Source organism: Aphelocoma coerulescens, chromosome 20, assembly GCF_041296385.1.
Source record: "Aphelocoma coerulescens isolate FSJ_1873_10779 chromosome 20, UR_Acoe_1.0, whole genome shotgun sequence".
NCBI classification, from domain to species: domain Eukaryota; kingdom Metazoa; phylum Chordata; class Aves; order Passeriformes; family Corvidae; genus Aphelocoma; species Aphelocoma coerulescens.
The window spans coordinates 9,686,568-9,705,506 of NC_091033.1; the positions used below are offsets into that span (position 1 = coordinate 9,686,568).

Consider the following 18,939-nt stretch of genomic DNA (forward strand, 5'->3'; position numbering starts at 1 on the left):
TTCAAGCACTGAGCTCTTCAGTGTTTGCCTGTAATTACAAAAGCTGTTTCACACAACGTTGAAGAAAAGAAGGAAAAAGAAATGGTTATCCCATGGGCTATATTTACCTTCCTTTTAACAGCATTCTCTGGTGACCACGTAATCCAAGTGGTGTTTTCATCTGCAGTTGGAATATTTCATCTGCGTTTGTAATGGATTCCAAGAGCTTATAACTTTCCTATAAACATACTCTGCAGGCTGAAAGCAATTGTCTTTTGACCAGGAAAAAAATAAAATTAGTGTTTCATGTTGCTCTCAGCCACCATGCTTGCCATTTGTTAACTGCTGAAATGCTTCTCACTAAAGGCTGACCGTGTTAGGTATGAGGTTTCTTTCCAAAGGGAAAAATCGCCGTGCCCCACTGAAGGGTGGAATTTGCAAATTCGTGTGTAGGTTATGTGCTAGATGCCAGAGTGTTCTGGGAAATGCTACACAATAAAATATTCTGTGCTCAGGCAGTTGCCCACTGTGGAAGAGAAGCTGCTTTGCTGCTTTACGAGCTTCTTGTCTGGTGAAGCCTGAGCAGGGCTCGGTTATTAATAAAAATGATCAATGTGTGCTTCTTCAGCAAACCCCCCACCAGGCAGAGTTTCAGCCTGGAGCAAAAGTTTATAGCTGAGTTAAGTCCCTTTGGAAGGAAGGTTTTGTTAGGGAAATGCTGGCAGGCTCCCAAAGACAGCATTGTAAGAAGGGTAATGATAATAAATGTTCCACAAATGAGATATGACTGGAGTGAGGAGACACCAGGGGAATTAAATAAGTGCCCAGCAAGCAGATTAGATTGCATAGTGGGTTCAGCCTTTGTCCTAGGGGGAGAGAGGTTCCTTCTTCCCTTTCAATCATCTGCAGCCATCCAAGATTCCTTCGTGCTGGGACAAATGGGATGCAGCACTGGGACCTTCTGCCGTGGGCTGGGATCCAGGAGTCGCAGGTCATTGCAGAAAGGAGGAAGATGTTTCACAGCTCTCGGGCTGGGTTGGAGTCCAAGCTGTGTTGGGGTCCCATGGTGACTTCTCAGAGCTTTTTGCTCCTCTGAGGCCTTTGAGCCTTGAGTTTGAATAGCAATGGCTGCACACAAGAACAATATTAATTCATTGTTAAATTTGCACTTAGTGAGTAAGGAGAACAGGCTTTCCGGGCCAGGATGCCCTGACAATGGCAGTGATGCTGTGACATGGGAACAGAGTGCTCTCCTGATGAGCTGTAAACGTCCTGCCTAATCAGTAGGGAGAGAAAAAGCAGCTCACCCAGGGAGTAAACTGGAGCTGGAGCTGCAGTTCAGTGCTGTGAATCAGAACTCTTGCTGCAGATTTCACAAAGTCTCAGAATAGCTCCATGAAACACCAACTTACTGCCATGCAAGCAAAGCCCCCAGAAACCCCAACAGCTCGAGGGGGAACCACCAGCCTTTATTCCTTTCAGATTTTGCCTGTTTGTGGCTGTTTTTTCAGTAATAAGATTGACATGAAAGATGACAGCCGCCTGAACCTGTTGCAAGATGGTACCTTGATGATCCAGAACACCAAGGAGTCGGACAAAGGCGTCTACCAGTGCATGGCCAAGAACATTGCTGGGGAGGTCAAGACACAGGAAGTCGTGCTGCGCTATTCTGGCACCCCATGTAATTGAGCTTTGTGCATCCCTTGACGACCCAGCTGAGCTTGGGGGTGGGAGTGGAGCTAAATCAGAGTCAGTCCCAGCTTTGTATGTGCCAAGGTGTTCTTGGTGTGCTGGGGGAGAGCGTGGCTGTCAGCGAAGTGACGCCTGAACTTAAGGGGTTCCCACTGGAGTAGGAAAAGGGGTACTTAAAGATGGAAGGGAGTTCAGCACTGGGGAGGGAGTTTGAAGTCTGGGATGAATTCTACAGCACAAGGGTGAAGGGGACACGGGCGTGGGGATGCTCCAGCACTGAGTGAGTGGGTGTGAGGAGGTGGTAGGAAGGTGCTGGGGGCATTGCTCAGAGCGAGGATTTAGATGTCAGGGAAGAACCAGGGTGGGTTGCTGGGTTTCAGAGGAGTCCAAGCAACTTCTGCCCGTCAGTGAGCAGGTAGCAGAGCTGGTTCCTAAAGCTCTCATTCCCTTCCAGCCAAGCCCACTTTTGTGATCCAGCCACAGAACACTGAAGTGCTGATTGGGGAAAGTGTCACCCTGGAGTGTGGGGTCTCTGGGCACCCCTACCCCCGCATCAGCTGGACCCTTGGCACGGGCTCTCCTTTGCCACAGGATTCCCGTTTCACAATCACCAGCTCTGGAGGCCTCTTCATTCAGAACGTCACCTTCTTGGACCAGGGGCAGTACAACTGCAATGCCAGCAACTCCGAGGGATCCATCCAGGCCACAGCAAGGATCATAGTGCAAGGTGAGGGCTCCCAGGCTGGTCCTGTGAAGATTCTGTGACATTTCTGGGATACAGTGTTTGGTCAGTGGTGTGTATTTGAGTCTTGTGACTGGTTCTGCTCCCATGGACTCCCCAAGTTTGCTGCCTGAGTGTTTCCTGCTGCTCAGTCACTGCTTTCCCTTCCAGATTCTCCCAGGTTTCTCGTCATTCCCACTGATCAGACAGTAACTGAGGGACAAAGCGTGGATTTCCCCTGCTCTGCTGAGGGTCACCCTCCCCCAGTGATTACCTGGACAAGGGCAGGTACTGCCTCACTTGACTCGTGGTTTCTCTCTCCCAGGCCATCATCCATGGGGTGTGGGTGGGAATAGCTGAGCTGCTGGTTCAGTGTGGTGACTTGCAGGGGTGGCACAGGACAAGCTGTGAACAGCACAGACCTAGTCCCACCGGGAGGTGTGTTGTAGATCACCAAGGATGGTGTTAAGCGCTGCAGAAGGAGCCTCTTAAGATCTCTGTCACAAGGTAGGAGTGTGATGGTTTTCGTCAGCATGGAACCCATGGAAAGCCTCACACTTCTTCCTGCAGAGGCTTCCCACCTCCTCTGAAAAGGCAAGGTCTGGAAACTCCAGATCAGTGGATATCAATCACAGAATTGTTGGAGTGGGAAAAGACCTCTAAGATCATCAAGTCCAACCTTTAACCCAACATTGCCATGTTCACCACTTTACTGTGTCCCTAAATGCCAAATGTACACTTTTTTTGAGCACTTTTGGGGATGATGATTCCACCACTTCTCTTTGCTGTACCACCATGTGCCAGCTCTCTGTCATTGTCCTTGATTTGCTGCCCTTGGGGACACACATTGCAGAAGGGCACCATTCACTGACACACCTCAGAGTTTTCTCTTAGCTTAGGAAAAAGGATTTTGGGACAACAGGTGGTGGTGAACTTTTAAAGTCTCAAATAATTGTTAGCGCTGGCTCCACTGAACTGATCTCATCCAACACTTTCTGGGACAGGAGCCAATAATGCTTGGCCCAGAGGTCCTCCAACTTTTCCTTATGCTTCACAAGCCGTAATTAATGGTTTAGTGCTGTGGAGTTTGTGGGTATTGTGTTCCAGCTTCCACAGCAATGGCCCTGACACAGAGTTAAGAAGGACCAGCTGAAATTCTGCTCTGCCAGCATGTTCTCCATCTCCTTTAACCTGTTTTCCTCCACTTCCCAGAAAATATATCTTAGGCATGTGGAAAGGAGCACGATGACAAGAAGTAAGGTTCGTAACTGCTCTGCAACCAGGTTTGCACTCAGAAATCCTAAATCAAAAGTCAGCCAGGCTTTACAGCGCTTTCACATGCTAAAAGCAGGACAAGAGGAGGGGAAGTGGTGGAGCATTGCTCATCTCAAAGCCACTTTTGACAGCGTGGGGGGATTTTGGTATTTGGAATGAATGAATAGCGGTTGAATAAATGGAAGGAAATGGAATATTAAAAAAAAAGTTGTTAAACTGATGAGTTTTAATAATGTTAATTGGGTTTGTTAAAGCAATTTAGGTTTCAGCTTTTCTCCTGAAAGAAAGAAAATATTGAAACAACAGTTTCCAAAACAGAAAATCAGACCAACATATTTAGAAAGACAATGCCAAATGTTCCCATTTATTTGATGAAACAGACAGTTTAGATAATTGAAGAGTGATTTGCTATCCATCAGGAGTCAAAAAATCTGCAGGTTGCACTAAGAAAATACTTAGGAGGAAAGAAAAAGGGTTTCAGCTCTTCTCAGCTAATCAGACAACTCCGTGTGTAAAGCTGATATTTCAGGGTGATTGATGCTGGAAAGGAAGTGAAATGTGTAACTCACACAGACCCTTCCAGTGATGGTGATGCCTTCAAAATCTAGAAACAAAACAAAACACTTTCAAGACAATATTAATATAGGAAGTAATATAAAATCAGGTCTTTGATTGGAGGCCTCCAGGTGTAAATATGGCAAATTGCACACCGAAAATGCATTGAAAACGCACATTTGTTGAAGCACTGGGGCATAGGGCAAGTACAATTTTATAAGTTCAGCAAATTAGCATAATTGACAATAATCCCCCATTAGAAACACAGGTAATAAAGTAATTCCCCCTCTTGGTTCGACCCCTTCTGAATCTCCCTCCTCGCTAGTTGTTTATGCCTAATAAATGAGAAGGTGTCTTGGCAAGGTGTCTTGTCCTTGATTCCCCAAGAAGCAAGATCAGAACTGGCCCTCAGGAATTTGTTTGCCTAATAGGAAAAATGCTGGAGTTAGGAAACCATACAACCATACAACAACAGTCTGCAGAGCCACGAGCAGACATGAAGAATACATCAAAGCCAAAACCGTTTTGGCATCAATGGGATGAGGACAGTCACGGGGAATTAACGAGCTGCTCGTTATCCCAGGTGGGCCCTTGCCGAGTGACCGGCGGCACAGCGTCCTGTCCACGGGCACCCTGCGGCTGGGCCGGGTGGCCCTGCACGACCACGGGCAGTACGAGTGCCACGCCATCAGCGCCATCGGCGTCAGGACCCTCCCGGTGCAGCTCTCGGTCACCCCGCGAGGTGAGCTGGTGTCATACCTGAAATCCCTAATTGTGCTTGGTCTTCGCATATTAAGTGCTTTAATTAATTAATTTTGAGTTAAATATTTTTAAATTGAATGTTAAAATTAACCCATCAGCCCAGGTACCAAAAATCAAGTTCCATTAACCGCTTGTACACCGTAAGAGCTATCTTTCCTGTGTTTACTGTATACTTTTACAAGTGTTTTAAGATGTGTTGGATGTATTTTAATACTCTTTTTAGGTGTTTTTACTTGTACTTTGGTTCCAAGGCAAATTTCAAAAACCCCAGTTCTAACAGCCAGCCCAGCCCCATAGCCATTATCCTGTAGGCAAGCTCCACGGCAACCTGAATTTTAATGAAGGCATTGTAGCACCCTTATCTCAACTAATACCACCCCTCTGACAAGGATGAGCCATTGGTGGACGGAGATGATCTGTCAAAGGGAAACACCAATCACTTTAAACTGAAGGGGTGTGCTGTGGGCGGACTGGGGCGGAGCAAAGGCACTATAAAACATCAAGCCAGGTAGAGACACACCCCTTTTTTCTCCCTCCAGCCTTGCTGAGGTGGAGGTCAGTGCTGGGAAAGCCTACTCCTATTAAGGAGCCTTTAGAAATTTTTTTTGCTTTTGGATCAGCCAAAAGCCAGCCTAGCACTGTAAGTCCTTTTTCTCTACCTGAGGTCCACTGCTGTTTCAGCCAGAAGATCTAAAATCCCTGCGCTCCTGGGGCATACCGTCTATCGAGCCATAGGATCCCAAATTTTTATATTTTTCTAATTTCTGTAATTTTTCCATTTTTCTGTTTTCAATAAATTATTTTAATTTTTTTTACTAAGAGTTGTCTCATTTCTCACAGCTGGGCACAAAGGGGCTGGCAGAGGTGTGACACTAATTTGGTGTTATGGTAAATAACCATCTGAGCAGGCAGGGAGCTGCCCCCTTCCCGATGGGTTGGGATTTTGCTCTTCCCTGGGAGCAGACATCCAGCCATGAGGGCTCCATCAGCTGGTGGGAAACGTTAGAGAGGTTTCCAGAGTGCCAAGGTTTGTAAATTGGAATAAGCTGCTGCAGTTTGGGAGTTGATCATCAAGAAGATTGCTTTGGTAAAGGAAAAACTGGACAATAATAGAGTGTATTAATTAAATTCTTACATATATATATATATATAAATTTTAAAATTTTGTCTTTCCTGCAAAATTAATAGTAAAATTGTTTCTTAAACAAAATATTCCGCAAAACATAATGTTTCCTTCTAGTGAACATTTAATCCTGCCTCTAAATACCTTTGTCTTAAACATTCCCTACCAGGTCATAGGTTCAATCTAAATTTAGGTTTTCTAAAATCAAGACTCTGTAAAACACAAGTCACACAGGGATGCTTTTGCTTAATTAAGGCTTAATTTCTTTTTCTCCTTAATTTTTTAAAGCTTTTGTTTAATTTTCTTTTTTATTTTCTCCTTATAAATAATTCTTCTAAATAAGCAAACTTCCTTGCTTGTTCACAAATAGGGCAGGGTTTTACTAAGGGTAGACTGGAGGGAAGGAATCTCTCTAGAAGCATAAGTTAGTGAAGCTTCAAGCACAGAATTCACAGAATACTTTAAGACCAGGAAGATCAATATAATTACTTAATCTGGCCTGACTAATACTTCAAGAGAGCCTCATCTGATAATTCCTGAAACAAGTCATGATCCCTGTTTCAGCTGGAGCATCTTTTCTAGAAAGCCTTTGAATTAAGGATTTTAAATGATGCAGCACATTCCTGTGTAATTGCCCCAAGCAGAGACACAGAGGAGCAGAAAATAATGAACATAAACTACGTAAATTAATGAAAAGAGAGCTTGGCAGCGAGACAGAGAGCACAGGGTGAGCGGCTGCCCCTCTGCAGAGCCCTTGAGAGCAGCAGCTCAGCAGCTCTGCTTTCTCCGTGCTGAGATGGTTTTTTACACCCAGATTTCTCTATTTTCCTTGATGCATTTCTTACCCCAGTGGCTTTTTTCCCTGTGTTGCACAGTGATCCCCGTGTTCCTGCATCCCCCCCAAGACCTGGTGGCAGAGACCGGCCAGGACGTTGCCATTTCCTGCGCTGCCCAGGGAGACCCTCGGCCCACCATAACCTGGGTCAAGGTACGTGATGATTTCGTGTCACTGGGGAAAGGGACGGCTCCTCCGGGGCAGAATTAAACAGCTCTCTCCTTCAACACCTCTCCCAGCTTCATTAGTTTCATCAGTTTTGCAGTACACATGGGATAGACACCAACATTTCTACTGATTTGGGGTTTTTGAAAGAGCGTTGCAGTTTCTCAGGCTCAAAGCCATGCAGCAAATATTCTCCTGTTCTTCCTTCCAAAAGAGTCACTTGAAGCCAGTGACATTCCAGGATGTTATAAATACTTGATTGACAATCCCTGGAAAAAATAAAAAAACCTGAAAATTGATTTTTTTTTCTATGTAGTTTGTCCATATTTTCAGCATTTCTGCTGATGGCATTGGATGATGCTTTTTGGCTCCAGTTTTGACAAGGCAAAGCCACGATCCCTCAGAATCACGCTGCAGCCTGGCTGCTCTTTCCAAGAATTCATTAGGTGAAGTTCTTTAGACTTCTTTCCTGCTGTGCTGTAGTACAACACTTGGGATCTTCCTTTATACCTGCCCTGCCTTTGAGCACAGACAGGCACAGAATATGCTTGGGCCTCACTTACCCCACAGATCTCTGGTGGGAGGTGAACTTGCAGCTTTCTGTGAGCTCAACCAACAGTGGGAGCAGAAGAAAAAAGCCTGGAAGGGCATCAGAGCAAGCATTAGATTGGGGCAGGGCAGCAGAAAGATGTTACGAAGCAGGGAAATAGAAAAGTAAAACCTAAAGTCACTTCTACCACCAGCCAGGCTGAGAGGTTGGGTTTGAGTGATGCTGTCAGAGCCAGCAAAAGCTGTGATCTGCAGCTCAAGGCCAGCAAAAATCCATCAGTTTCAGGTTGGCCTAAAACTGAAAACATTTTGACTTAATTTTGTGCCATGAAATTTCTGTGAGGGCATCAGGGTCTGGGACTTGTTCCAGCCAGCCTGACTGTGTGGGGTGTCTGTGTGGGGTGTCTGTGCCCTGTGGGGAGTTCCTGGGCTGGGCCAGGGGAAGGAGCAGAGCAGGGACCTCCTCACCAGGGTCCTGTCAGGACCAGGTATCCTTGGACTTCTTTCTGGTTTCCCTGGAAGAGCAATGCTAACATCTGGTGGCCACATTCGTTCATCACATCCTGGGTTTGCTGAGCAGGCTGAGGGCTGGGGTAGTGGAAGCTTTCTGTTCTCTGACACAGCTTCTGTCTTTTGATGGTGCAACAGGAGGGCATCCAGATCACAGAGAGTGGCAAGTTCCACATCAGCCAGGACGGGACCCTCTCCATTCAGGACCTGGGTGTGGCTGACCAGGGCAGATACGAGTGCATAGCAAGGAACCCCTTTGGCTTCACCTCGAGTGCCATGCAGCTCACCATCACCGGTACCGTATCTGCCGCGCTCTCCCCGAGCCTTCTCTGGCTCCTGTGTGAGGAGGTGCTGTGCTGTGCTGTGCTGACAGCTACACTTTGAGCAGATAATTATGTAAGAAATTATTTCTTCAGCTTCTTTGCAGACAGGTCCCTTGGATCGGAGTCACTCCATTGTGAAAGCCCACGCATCTCCCAGCTGCCCCTCGCTGTTTGCTCAGCTGAGCTGCAGTTGCTCCCTGCAAAGCCAAAGGTGTTGTCTTAAACCTCCTTCTGCAAGCCCAGCTGTCCGTGTCCATGTAGTTATTGCCTCTGCTGGGAGGGAGAAACTTATTAAAATGAGCCGACACGCTCACAGATCATCATCTGACTGAAACCTCACACACTGGGGGAGGCAGGAGCAGAACGACATTGTTGCTGCACATACAGGGGTTTAAATGTCTGCTCAGTCATAAAATCATAGACTCATAGAATCAGTAAGGCTGGAAAAGGTCTCCAAGATCATCAAGTCCAGCCTTAGACCATGTACCTCTCTTGGGAATAGGAACTAAATCTGGTTTGCAAGCTCCTGCTCCGTGCGTTAGTGAAGATGTAATGAACAAGGAGGCGTAACTCTCTTCTGCTGGTCAAAGCAGAGGTCAAGAGTGGATTTTTTGGACCTCTTAGAGAGTAAGAAAACTGGCAAAGGAAAAAAGAAATCAAAGGCAAGCAAAAAAGTTTAAAATATAAGTGAAGAGCTGTTCCAGAAATAGCCAGAGTGGATAGTGAGTCACTTATTAGGTGAATTTAGTAACATTTTCCATACAGGGGTTGTAAGCAAGGAGCTGAAAATGGTCTGAAATGTCTTTGTTGTTTGAAATTATTCCTGAGACAATTTCTTGGTTTATTCTTGATTGGTGCCTCATTCACCAGCTGGCTGTAGCATACACCAGTAGCCAACTGGGAACTGGTTTGTTCAGCTGTGACAAAGGCCCTGGCTTAAAAAATGCATCCTGTAGTAATTTTAAAGAAGTGATGTCTTTTTACTTCTAAAGAAACAACAACAACAACTTTGGTATTTTTGATTTAAAATGATGTAGCAGAGATGTTTATACTAACTTTGAACTATTATTATCATCATAAATGTCTATTAATTACTACCAATAATTAGTAAGTAAAGTGTTCCACAAACAGAAAATTAATGGATGAGCAATATATTTAAATTAATTTCATGAATTTGAGAAGTACCTTTGTGGGAAGTAAATATATTATTTTGGGCTAAGCCACTGTGATTTGTACATCTTCTTTTTGCAATTTAACCACTAACCAAAACAGACTTTTTTTTTTTTTTTGCAAAGCTGTACAGGAGAAAACCCTGAAAATGTGTCCACAGACATCTCCTGAAAAAGCCACCTTCTTTTTCAGGCAGCTTACATTTTTCAGAATATCTGTCTTAAAAATAAATCCATGGTGTTGATATTGCAGACGGAAACACAGCTTGTTCTGCAGTGGGGTCACTCTGGGGCTGGTGCTGGTGCACCCTTGAGCTGGGAGGGCCAAATAATATGAAAGTAAATTGAGGGTGTTTTGTTGTTTCTTTGTGCTCGGGGAAGCCACGGACGTGGGTCGGAGCGGGGACACATTTGTGGCCACGTCGCTGCGCGAGGCCATCAGCAGCGTGGACCACGCCATCAACTCCACACGCACCGAGCTCTTCAGCAAGTAAGTGTGGGAAGTGCCTCGAGCTGGGGCCTGAAGCAGCAAAGTGTTGAAAACCCACAAGAAATGAAGCTTTCTGAAAGCTCATTTTATCACTGACAACCCGCAGATGAAAGCTACGGGATTGTTTCGAGTGTTGGAGGTTGAAGCTGCACCGTGTAGGATGTGATAGGGCTTCCCAACAGGCATTTGGGACTCTGGAAAAATGAGATCCACAAGCATCATCTCTTAGGTCACTTCTATCTGCATTTTGTCAGCTGGAGTTGGTTCTGTAGATAGTGAATAAAAAAGAAAATAATCAGAGTAGTCATTTTACGAATGCAACTGACTTTGTGGAGGGTGAACAGAAATAATAATATAAAAATTCTAACCATTTCCTCAATAAAAAAATAAATTCTTGAGTGAATATGATTCTGTCCTCTTCTACCCCAATATATGTTTTTATTGGAGGGATGGATAGTTTGTGTTAAGCCCAAAACCTTCTGGGTTTCAGCTGTTGAAAAGTGAAAAAATAAATCACTATCGCAGAAAAAACCCAGAGATACTGAGAGAATTAAATGTGTGCATTTTCCTGGGGAAATATTTCCCTTCTTTAATCATCTGCAATGTGCAGGCAAGCCACGTTGGTCTTATGCACTAATTTGGGGGTCAAGCACTAGACCAGGCTTAGAGCTTGACTCTTGCTGCTTGTAGGGTCTCACTGCCCTGAGCAGAGTTGATTAATTTTAATGATCCTGCATCACTTTTAATTCCTGGAAACAGGCGCCCCAAGACTCCCAATGACCTCCTGGCTTTGTTCCGCTACCCAAGGGACCCCTACACCATCGAGACAGCCAGGGCAGGGGAGATCTTTGAAAGGACCCTGCAGCTGATTCAGGAACACGTGCAGCAAGGGCTGGTCGTGGACATGAATGTCACAGGTAGGAGAGATTTCATTTCCCTTCTTAATTTTGTGCTCAGGATGAAATGAAAACAATAATGTGTAGACATCCAGGAAGTTTAAAATGTGCCAAGGTATATAAAAAATCCCTATAAATGTTGGGTATATGATGAAATGTGTTGTCTGGGTGGCAATTCTTCCTATGTCTCATGGTTTCTTTAATAGCTGAAGGGCTGGTCTTGTGTTCACCGAACTAATTTGATACCCAGGCAATGGTTTGAGTTCCCTGTTTTGTAAAGGTTCCTCAGATGGCTATAAAAGCCCTATTCCTTAAAAAATATTAACCAACTAGCTGATGAAGGAGTATCCTTGTGGGTCTGAAGCTCAGACCCTCAAGAGCATGGTCTGAGATGTTTCCTGCCCTCCAAATGGCAACGAGCACAATGCTGTGAACTCTGGGGTATTTGGGTGCTGTTACAGAAGAAGAGGGAATTTCCCTCCTCTCTACTACTTTGACTTCTTAGCTACAAACTCAGGTAAGTCCCAGCAGCTCAGGTTCCTTTTATTGAAGCAGGATAGCAAACAACAAAGCAACATAATGCCAAAATTACCTAACGAGGTCCAAGCATGCAGCAGCTGGACCCCAAAACTTGCTGCCTGGGACTTCCTTGATACAGAGCAAACATTCTGCATGCTTCTACCTATACGTGTGATTCATCATGGAGCAGGCATGTGTGTCTGGGACCTGTAAATATCTTTTCCTGCCTGGATGTATTCCAGGGTGTGAGGAGTCTCTCTCCAGGCAGCAGGTCTGGTCTGGGCTGGTTGGACTGCCAGCCTCTCCTCCTCATTGCCCTGTCAGCATCCACACAATGCAGCATCATTCAGCACTTTCACACAGTGCAGCAGTGCCCTGGCAGTCACCCACGGCTTCCTGCTGCTCGTCACGTAGAGCTTGGGTGGGTGATGGAGCTCATGGTGGCAGCAGTAACCCAGGGAGCCATAAAATAAACCTAGAATAGGGACTGAGACCACCCCCACAGTTTGCTCTGCCAGTGACAAGTTTCCAGCTCTGTGCAGCTAAATTCTTTCCCCTTTTTTTGCTTTGTGGGCCTGATGCTATCCTGTGCTTCCTTTGTTTCCCATAAATTCCACAGCAAAAGCATGCTCAGAGCCCCGGGCATCCCATGCCCATCCTGACAGGGATTTGAATACAGAGCTGTTCCATGGGACAGTGGGAATCAGGAGGCTGCAGGTGATGCCTGACCTGGTGCTTTGCCCTTCCCTTTGCAGGCTATCGCTACAATGACCTGGTGTCCCCTCACTACCTGACCATGATCGCCAACCTGTCGGGCTGCTCCGCCCACCGGCGCACGCCCAACTGCTCTGACATCTGCTTCCACAAGAAGTACAGGACCCACGATGGCTCTTGCAACAACCTCCAGCACCCCATGTGGGGTGCGTCCCTCACAGCCTTCCAGAGGCTCCTCAAACCTGCCTACCAGAATGGATTTAACCTCCCCCGAGGGTTTTCCTTGGCAGAAGATGCCAGGGATCTGCCCCTTCCTCTACCTCGCCTTGTCTCCACTGCCATGATTGGGACCGAGACCATCACCCCCGATGACCAGTTCACGCACATGCTCATGCAGTGGGGCCAGTTCCTGGACCACGACATGGACCAGACGGTGGCAGCCATCAGCATGTCCCGTTTCTCAGACGGAGCCCCTTGCAGCGAGGTGTGCAGCAACGACCCTCCCTGCTTCTCCATCACGGTCCCCGCCAACGACCCCCGCGTGCGGAACGGGCGCTGCATGTTCTTTGTGCGCTCGAGCCCTGTGTGCGGCAGCGGCATGACCTCCCTGCTGATGAACTCTGTCTATGCCAGGGAGCAGATCAACCACCTGACATCCTACATTGATGCCTCCAACGTTTATGGCAGCACGGAGCAGGAATCGCGGGAGCTGCGGGATCTGAGCGGCCAGAAAGGGCTGCTGAAGCGAGGGCAAGTTGTGCCCAGTTCGGGGAAGCATCTCCTTCCCTTTGCAGTGGGGCCACCCACGGAGTGCATGAGGGATGAGAACGAGAGCCCCGTGCCATGCTTCCTGGCAGGAGACCACCGTGCCAACGAGCAGCTGGGGCTCACGGCCATGCACACGCTGTGGTTCAGGGAGCACAACCGCGTTGCCACCGAGCTGGCCACGCTCAACCCGCACTGGGATGGGGATCTCCTGTACCACGAGGCACGAAAGATTGTGGGTGCCCAGATGCAGCACATCACCTATGCCCAGTGGCTGCCCAAGGTCCTTGGGGAGGCTGGGATGAAGATGCTGGGTGAGTACAAAGGCTACAGCCCCAATGTCAATGCAGGGATTCTCAACGCCTTTGCCACGGCCGCTTTCCGCTTTGGGCACACCTTGATCAACCCCATCCTGTACCGACTGAATGAGACCTTCCAGCCCATCCGACAAGGCCACATCCCCCTGCACAAGGCCTTCTTCTCCCCTTTCAGGATCATGCAGGAAGGGGGGATTGACCCCCTCCTCCGTGGGCTGTTTGGGGTTCCTGGGAAAATGCGGGTGCCCTCTGAACTCCTCAACATGGAGCTGACGGAGAAACTCTTCTCCATGGCACACTCTGTGTCACTGGACTTGGCCGCTATCAACATCCAGAGAGGGCGAGACCACGGCATCCCACCCTACAATGACTTCAGGGTCTTCTGCAACCTCTCCTCTGCACAGGAGTTTGAGGACCTCAGAAATGAGATAAAGAACTTGGAGATCAGAGAAAAGCTCAGGAGGTACTGTAGCCTGGATGTGGAAGCATCGAAATTACTGGAGAGTGAATTACAGTCAGTGAAAAGTTCCTGCTCCTTCCAGTACACCCATGGAATAACCTTCCCAGATACTGTCCCCCACAGATGTTAAGATAGGGTAATAGCTGTGGTTTAACAGTGGGGTAAGACAAATGAGGTTTCTCCAAGTGATCAGTCTGGTTCTGGGTGGAATGTTGTCAGGCACTGCTGTGGTGTAGCTTGGGAGCAGATTGAGCCTTGGAGCTATTTTCCAGTCAGACTAAACTGCGTCCTATCTGCCCTGGCTGCCTCTTCCAAGGCAGGTCTTTATCCCATTGTCTTTTAGATAGAAGTATTAAAAATATTGTCCAGATGAGTTCCTGACATACAAATTTCTATGTTGGTATCAGATTTATATTATCTCTCCTCTTAACTTTTTTTTTTTTTATATTGGTTATCCTGCAGTTTATACGGAACTACCAAAAATATTGACCTGTTTCCAGCACTGATGGTGGAGGACCTTGTCCCTGGGACCAGAGTGGGACCAACACTGATGTGCCTGTTAACGACACAGTTCAGAAGGCTGAGAGATGGAGACAGGTATTATCATTCGAGTCACCCCAAATCCTTTGGTTATTCTGTTTGGGAGTTTTTTTGCCTTACAGAAAGAAGCAGAATCTGTAATTTTAAATTATTTATTGTCTTATGATATGAGGAACAGTGTTCTCTGTCCAGTGTATTTGCAAAAGCACTTGTCACAGTTACTGTCAAGGTGTCCTTTCTTGATTTAGTGATTCTCATTTCACTGCAGAACACTGGGAATCATTGAGGATGTTCCCAATATCTCATGAAAATGCTAGAAAATGTCCGCAGGAGCTCTTTTATAATCCCTGTTTGCTGCTTGTGTGAATGAGACACATCTTTGCTTGGTGATGCACTTAGGGCAGGAGCATGGGGGTTTGTGGGTTCAGAAAAAGCCATCTGTGTTTGCAGCCACCTGACACCAGAGCAGACGCTCATTTTGAGGGGTGTGGGTGCTGCCACACAGATGTCGGGGAACTCTTCTTCCTCTCCCAGCCTCACTCACTCACTCACTCACTCACTCACTCCCTCCCTCCCTCCCTCCCTCTTCTCCCACTCCTGAGTCATGCTGTGATTACACCCCACTGCAGATTTTGGTATGAGAACCCCGGAGTCTTCACGCCGGCGCAGCTGACTCAGATCAGACAGGCGTCCCTTGCTCGTGTCATCTGTGACAACAGTGACCACATCCAGCAGCTGCAGAGAGATGTGTTCCGGGTGGCATCGTACCTGCAGGGCATGGTCAGCTGTGAGGAGATTCCTGCCGTGGACCTGCGCCTGTGGCAGGACTGTTGTGAGGGTAAGGAGAGGGATGCTCTGGCGCTGACTGGTGTGGGGATCACTCTGGATGGCATTTGTCACACACCACAGCAGCTTTTATGGCATTGTAGCTGATTTCTGCCTGCACCACGAGAACCTTGTGTCAGCAAATGGGTGCAAAGGGAACAGAGAATAGAATAGAATAGAATAGAATAGAATAGAATAGAATAGAATAGAATAGAATAGAATATTTCAGTTGTGGAGGACCTGAAGCAATCATCCTGTCCAACCGCCTGACCAATTCAGGGCTGATCGAAAGTTAAAGCAAATTCTTAATTATGTCTTAATTATGTAATTATTATTATTATTATTATTATTATTATTATTATTGTTATATTCAAATGCTTCTTAAACCCCAAGAGGTTTGGGACATTGGCCACCTCTCTAGGAAGCCTGTTAGCTTCATTTAATCTGTCTGAAAGCCCCACCTCACTGAGGGCTTTGGTCTCTGGCTGGGGGGAGAGACTGAAACAGGACATGATCCCCACCACATGCCATTTCACAGATTCATTTGGGAGCCTAAATCTCTGCCATTAAACCACAGATCCTGCCATGGTCCCTCTGTGCTGCATTCCGGGTGCAGATGTCCATCTGACACATGGGAATCCATGAGTGATGCACACCCTGTTCCACACCTTTGTTGCCTCTTTCCCTCTGGCCCAAGAGATGTGTCCAGGGTGGATAGTGCAGGAGGGCAGCGCTGCCGTGTGCTGCTGAAATTCACGCAGTCCTGCTTCAACACCAGTGCTCACTGCAGACTTTCCCTTCCTTCCCAAGACTGCCGGACACGAGGGCAATTCAGGGCTCTTTCGCAGCGGTTCCGAAGCAAGAGGTCTCCTGGCTTCAGCTACCCGGAGGAAAACCCTGCCAGGCACAAGCCTGACTTGCCCAGGTGTAGTATCAGCCCTTCTACCTCCATTTTATGAAACAGAAGTTTTTAATAGTCCATTCAGGCCTCTGAATCTGGTGCTTTGCAGAGGTTTGGGGTAGGGCTGAATCAGTAGAGAGATGCTGAACTCAGCCAGTCCTCCAACACTTCAGTGCAGAGCCCAACTCTGATGAGTAAATACCTGGGCTGAGGGGCTCTTTGGCTGGCATCCCTTGGCAGGTGAATCTGGGAGCTGGGCCCTTCCCTTTGATGCTCACTTGGAGGCTGGTGTTGGAGAAGGCAGAATGATTCCCTCACCCAGGAAGCTGCTGTTTGCATAACCCCTTTTACTTTTTATCCCCAACCCCAGAAACGAGGCGCCTTCCCCAAGCCCTTCCTCCAGAGAGAATCTTGAGTCCCTTGTGGCTGAACTGGAGAAGACAGTCACTTCTCTAAGGAAACAGGTAAAACTTGGTGTCCCGATGTTTATCTTTCATGGAGTCGTGAACCTCAGTGAAGAAAACTTGAGCCAGCATTTTCTTCTTGTATTTGGGACAGGTTAAAGATTACCTGTGCAGTGGTGCAAACTCCTCTCAGGGCTGCTGCTTTCTCACCCCCAGGTGAATGCACTAGAGAGCCAGCTGAGGTGGCACCACAGGAACACCAGCACACGTGGACAGGGCAAGAAGACTGGGGACAAACGGAGAAAAAGATGACCACGTACAAGGTCAGTGTGTTTGTTCTGGGCTGGGGCCCAGTAGGGTCAGTGTGGGGGGACACCTCAGCAGTGTTCCCATGCAGGAAGGAATGGAGCAATGAGGTGATGAATGGGACATGAGGTAACAGATTTAAATGCAGCAGGTTAGACACTCGTTTCTGCTGGTAATGATCAGTGACTCACTGGAATGGGTTGTCTGGGGATGTGGTGGCGTATCCATTCCTGGAGGTCTGTTAAGAACTGGTTTGGCAAAGATGGGGAAAGACATAAGTATAGGATGGACCAGATGGATTGGGTGAGGTCTCCTGGGCCTATTCTCCGGTGACTCTGCGTAGGTTTATTCTAACAGCATTTAATGTCCTAACCCCAAATCCAGCAGCCTCTGAAGGACCTTTGTGGGGAGAGATATCACAAAGCTCGGTGATGGAGTGGATGGACTGGTTCCTCCCTAGGGAAACAAGGAGCTTTGGGCAGATGGAGCAATCCATCATTTGCTTACAAACTGGCAGAGATTTCCCCCTCCCCATGAGTCACTGTGTTCCTCACTCCTGAAGGCACCAGTCCTCTGCCTGAGCCAGGGCAGCACAGCTGTGAGGTGTCTGTGAAAAGTCCCTGCCAGCCTCTGCCAGCCTGGGGACTCCGGCTGCTGCTCAGCAGTGGCACAGTCCTGGCAGAGAGCTGCCAGAACTCCAGTCCAGGTGTTCATGGGCACAGGGAGCACAGCCTGAGCTCCCTTCTCCTGCTTCCCATGGAGATCTCTGCAGCTGTGAGAGAGAGGCTGAACAGCTCCCTGGCACCTGCCAGTCTGGAGGTGTTGAATGGTTTTTATGTGTTGCAAATGATTTCTCCAGAGACAGGAGCAGAGGAGTTTTGAGAAGTGCAGTTCTGCCGGGCAGTGTGTACTAGAAGGAGCATTCATTCTCTGGAAGTTAGGTTAAAGGGCGGGGCAAGCAAAGGCTGATCTGTGCTGATAAACTCGGCAGAATGCAGAAAGGGAAGCCTGCAGGTTGGCCAGGCTGTCTTTCAGCATGATTTGGTGTTTTGGTCCTTACAGATTTTCTCCTCAGTGACTGCTTCAGAAATGTGACAAAGAGTGCAGTGTGACTTATGGGTTGGCTTTTCCTTGCCATTGTTTCAGATCCTTGATGAGCCCTGTGTTTACAGGGTCCCTGAAAAGTTTTACTGTGGGTTTAAAGGTTTCCCTGCCGCAGACCTGCCAGGCACTGTTCAAACAGCTCGCTCTGCCTCCAGCTGCTCCCACAGAGCTTTTCTGCTTTCATGTGCCATTTCAGGTGCCCTGTGACCTGCACTCCTGCTCTCCACCAGCCAGTCCAACCCACCCCTACAGGGCTCAGAGAGCCACCATGAGACCCCACGATGCTGTGCCTGCTCTCACACCTCTCATACCACTCCCTGTCCCAGGACCACTGTACTTTTGCCTGCATTGAACCCTCTGCACTGACTGTCTACGAGCCACTCAGCCCCTGGACCCTTCCTGCCCTTGTTGGCCTCCCGGGGATGAGCTCTGCCCTCAATGATGAGAGCCCAGAGTTTGCCAAGGTGCCTCTTTCTTCCACAGCCCCCAGGAAACAGAGACAAATTGAAGCTGCTTTAATGCCACTGTTCTGCTCCGCTCCTCTTCCCATGCACCTCTGTTGTCACCCATCACTCCTTGTCGGAACTGTCCCATGGACACCCATCCAAACCAATTCATTGAGAGGCAAAACCTTTCTCAAATGCACTGTGGTGCCAGGAAACATCTGGAGAAATCACTAAAAAAAAAAACAAAAAACAAAAAAAAAAAACATGAAGCCCAGAAGAAATCCCAGCCATCTTCTGACACCATCAAAAAGACCAAGAGGAACCTCAGGGTTGGGTGTTTCAGGATGGGGTGCCAGGCACGGTGTGGCCACCCTTGATCTCCAGCTGTGCTTTGCCAGTCATTGGTGACAAGTGGAACATCCTCTGACCCCACGAGTGACTTACCATTCCTCAAAACCATTTTCCTCAGCATGACCTGCATTCCCCAACTTTCTGCCCCTTTAGGGGCTTAATTGGAATTATGCTTCTCTTCCTTTTTTTTTCCCCTCCAAAAAGGCTCTTTGCTGGAAGATGTATTTCGAGTGTAAACGTAAC

The 18,939-nt window shown here is 47.6% G+C and overlaps 1 protein-coding gene across 1 annotated transcript in view; it reads left to right on the plus strand.

The window, feature by feature from the left end:
• Nucleotides 1-18,548, plus strand: part of LOC138120926 (peroxidasin homolog) — a 45,103-nt gene extending 26,555 nt beyond the window's left edge. Inside the window, exons 9-23 of the mRNA XM_069034040.1 lie at nt 1,491-1,660; nt 2,126-2,398; nt 2,564-2,680; nt 4,806-4,964; nt 6,983-7,095; nt 8,305-8,461; nt 10,040-10,148; nt 10,908-11,065; nt 12,319-13,822; nt 14,282-14,416; nt 14,989-15,197; nt 15,995-16,109; nt 16,456-16,549; nt 16,706-16,812; nt 18,096-18,548. Of these exons, the coding sequence (XP_068890141.1) occupies nt 1,491-1,660; nt 2,126-2,398; nt 2,564-2,680; nt 4,806-4,964; nt 6,983-7,095; nt 8,305-8,461; nt 10,040-10,148; nt 10,908-11,065; nt 12,319-13,822; nt 14,282-14,416; nt 14,989-15,197; nt 15,995-16,109; nt 16,456-16,549; nt 16,706-16,801 (3,409 nt within the window). The 3' untranslated portion in view covers nt 16,802-16,812; nt 18,096-18,548. The remainder of the gene's footprint in view (nt 1-1,490; nt 1,661-2,125; nt 2,399-2,563; nt 2,681-4,805; nt 4,965-6,982; nt 7,096-8,304; nt 8,462-10,039; nt 10,149-10,907; nt 11,066-12,318; nt 13,823-14,281; nt 14,417-14,988; nt 15,198-15,994; nt 16,110-16,455; nt 16,550-16,705; nt 16,813-18,095) is intronic.
• Nucleotides 18,549-18,939: the final 391 nt, after the last annotated feature.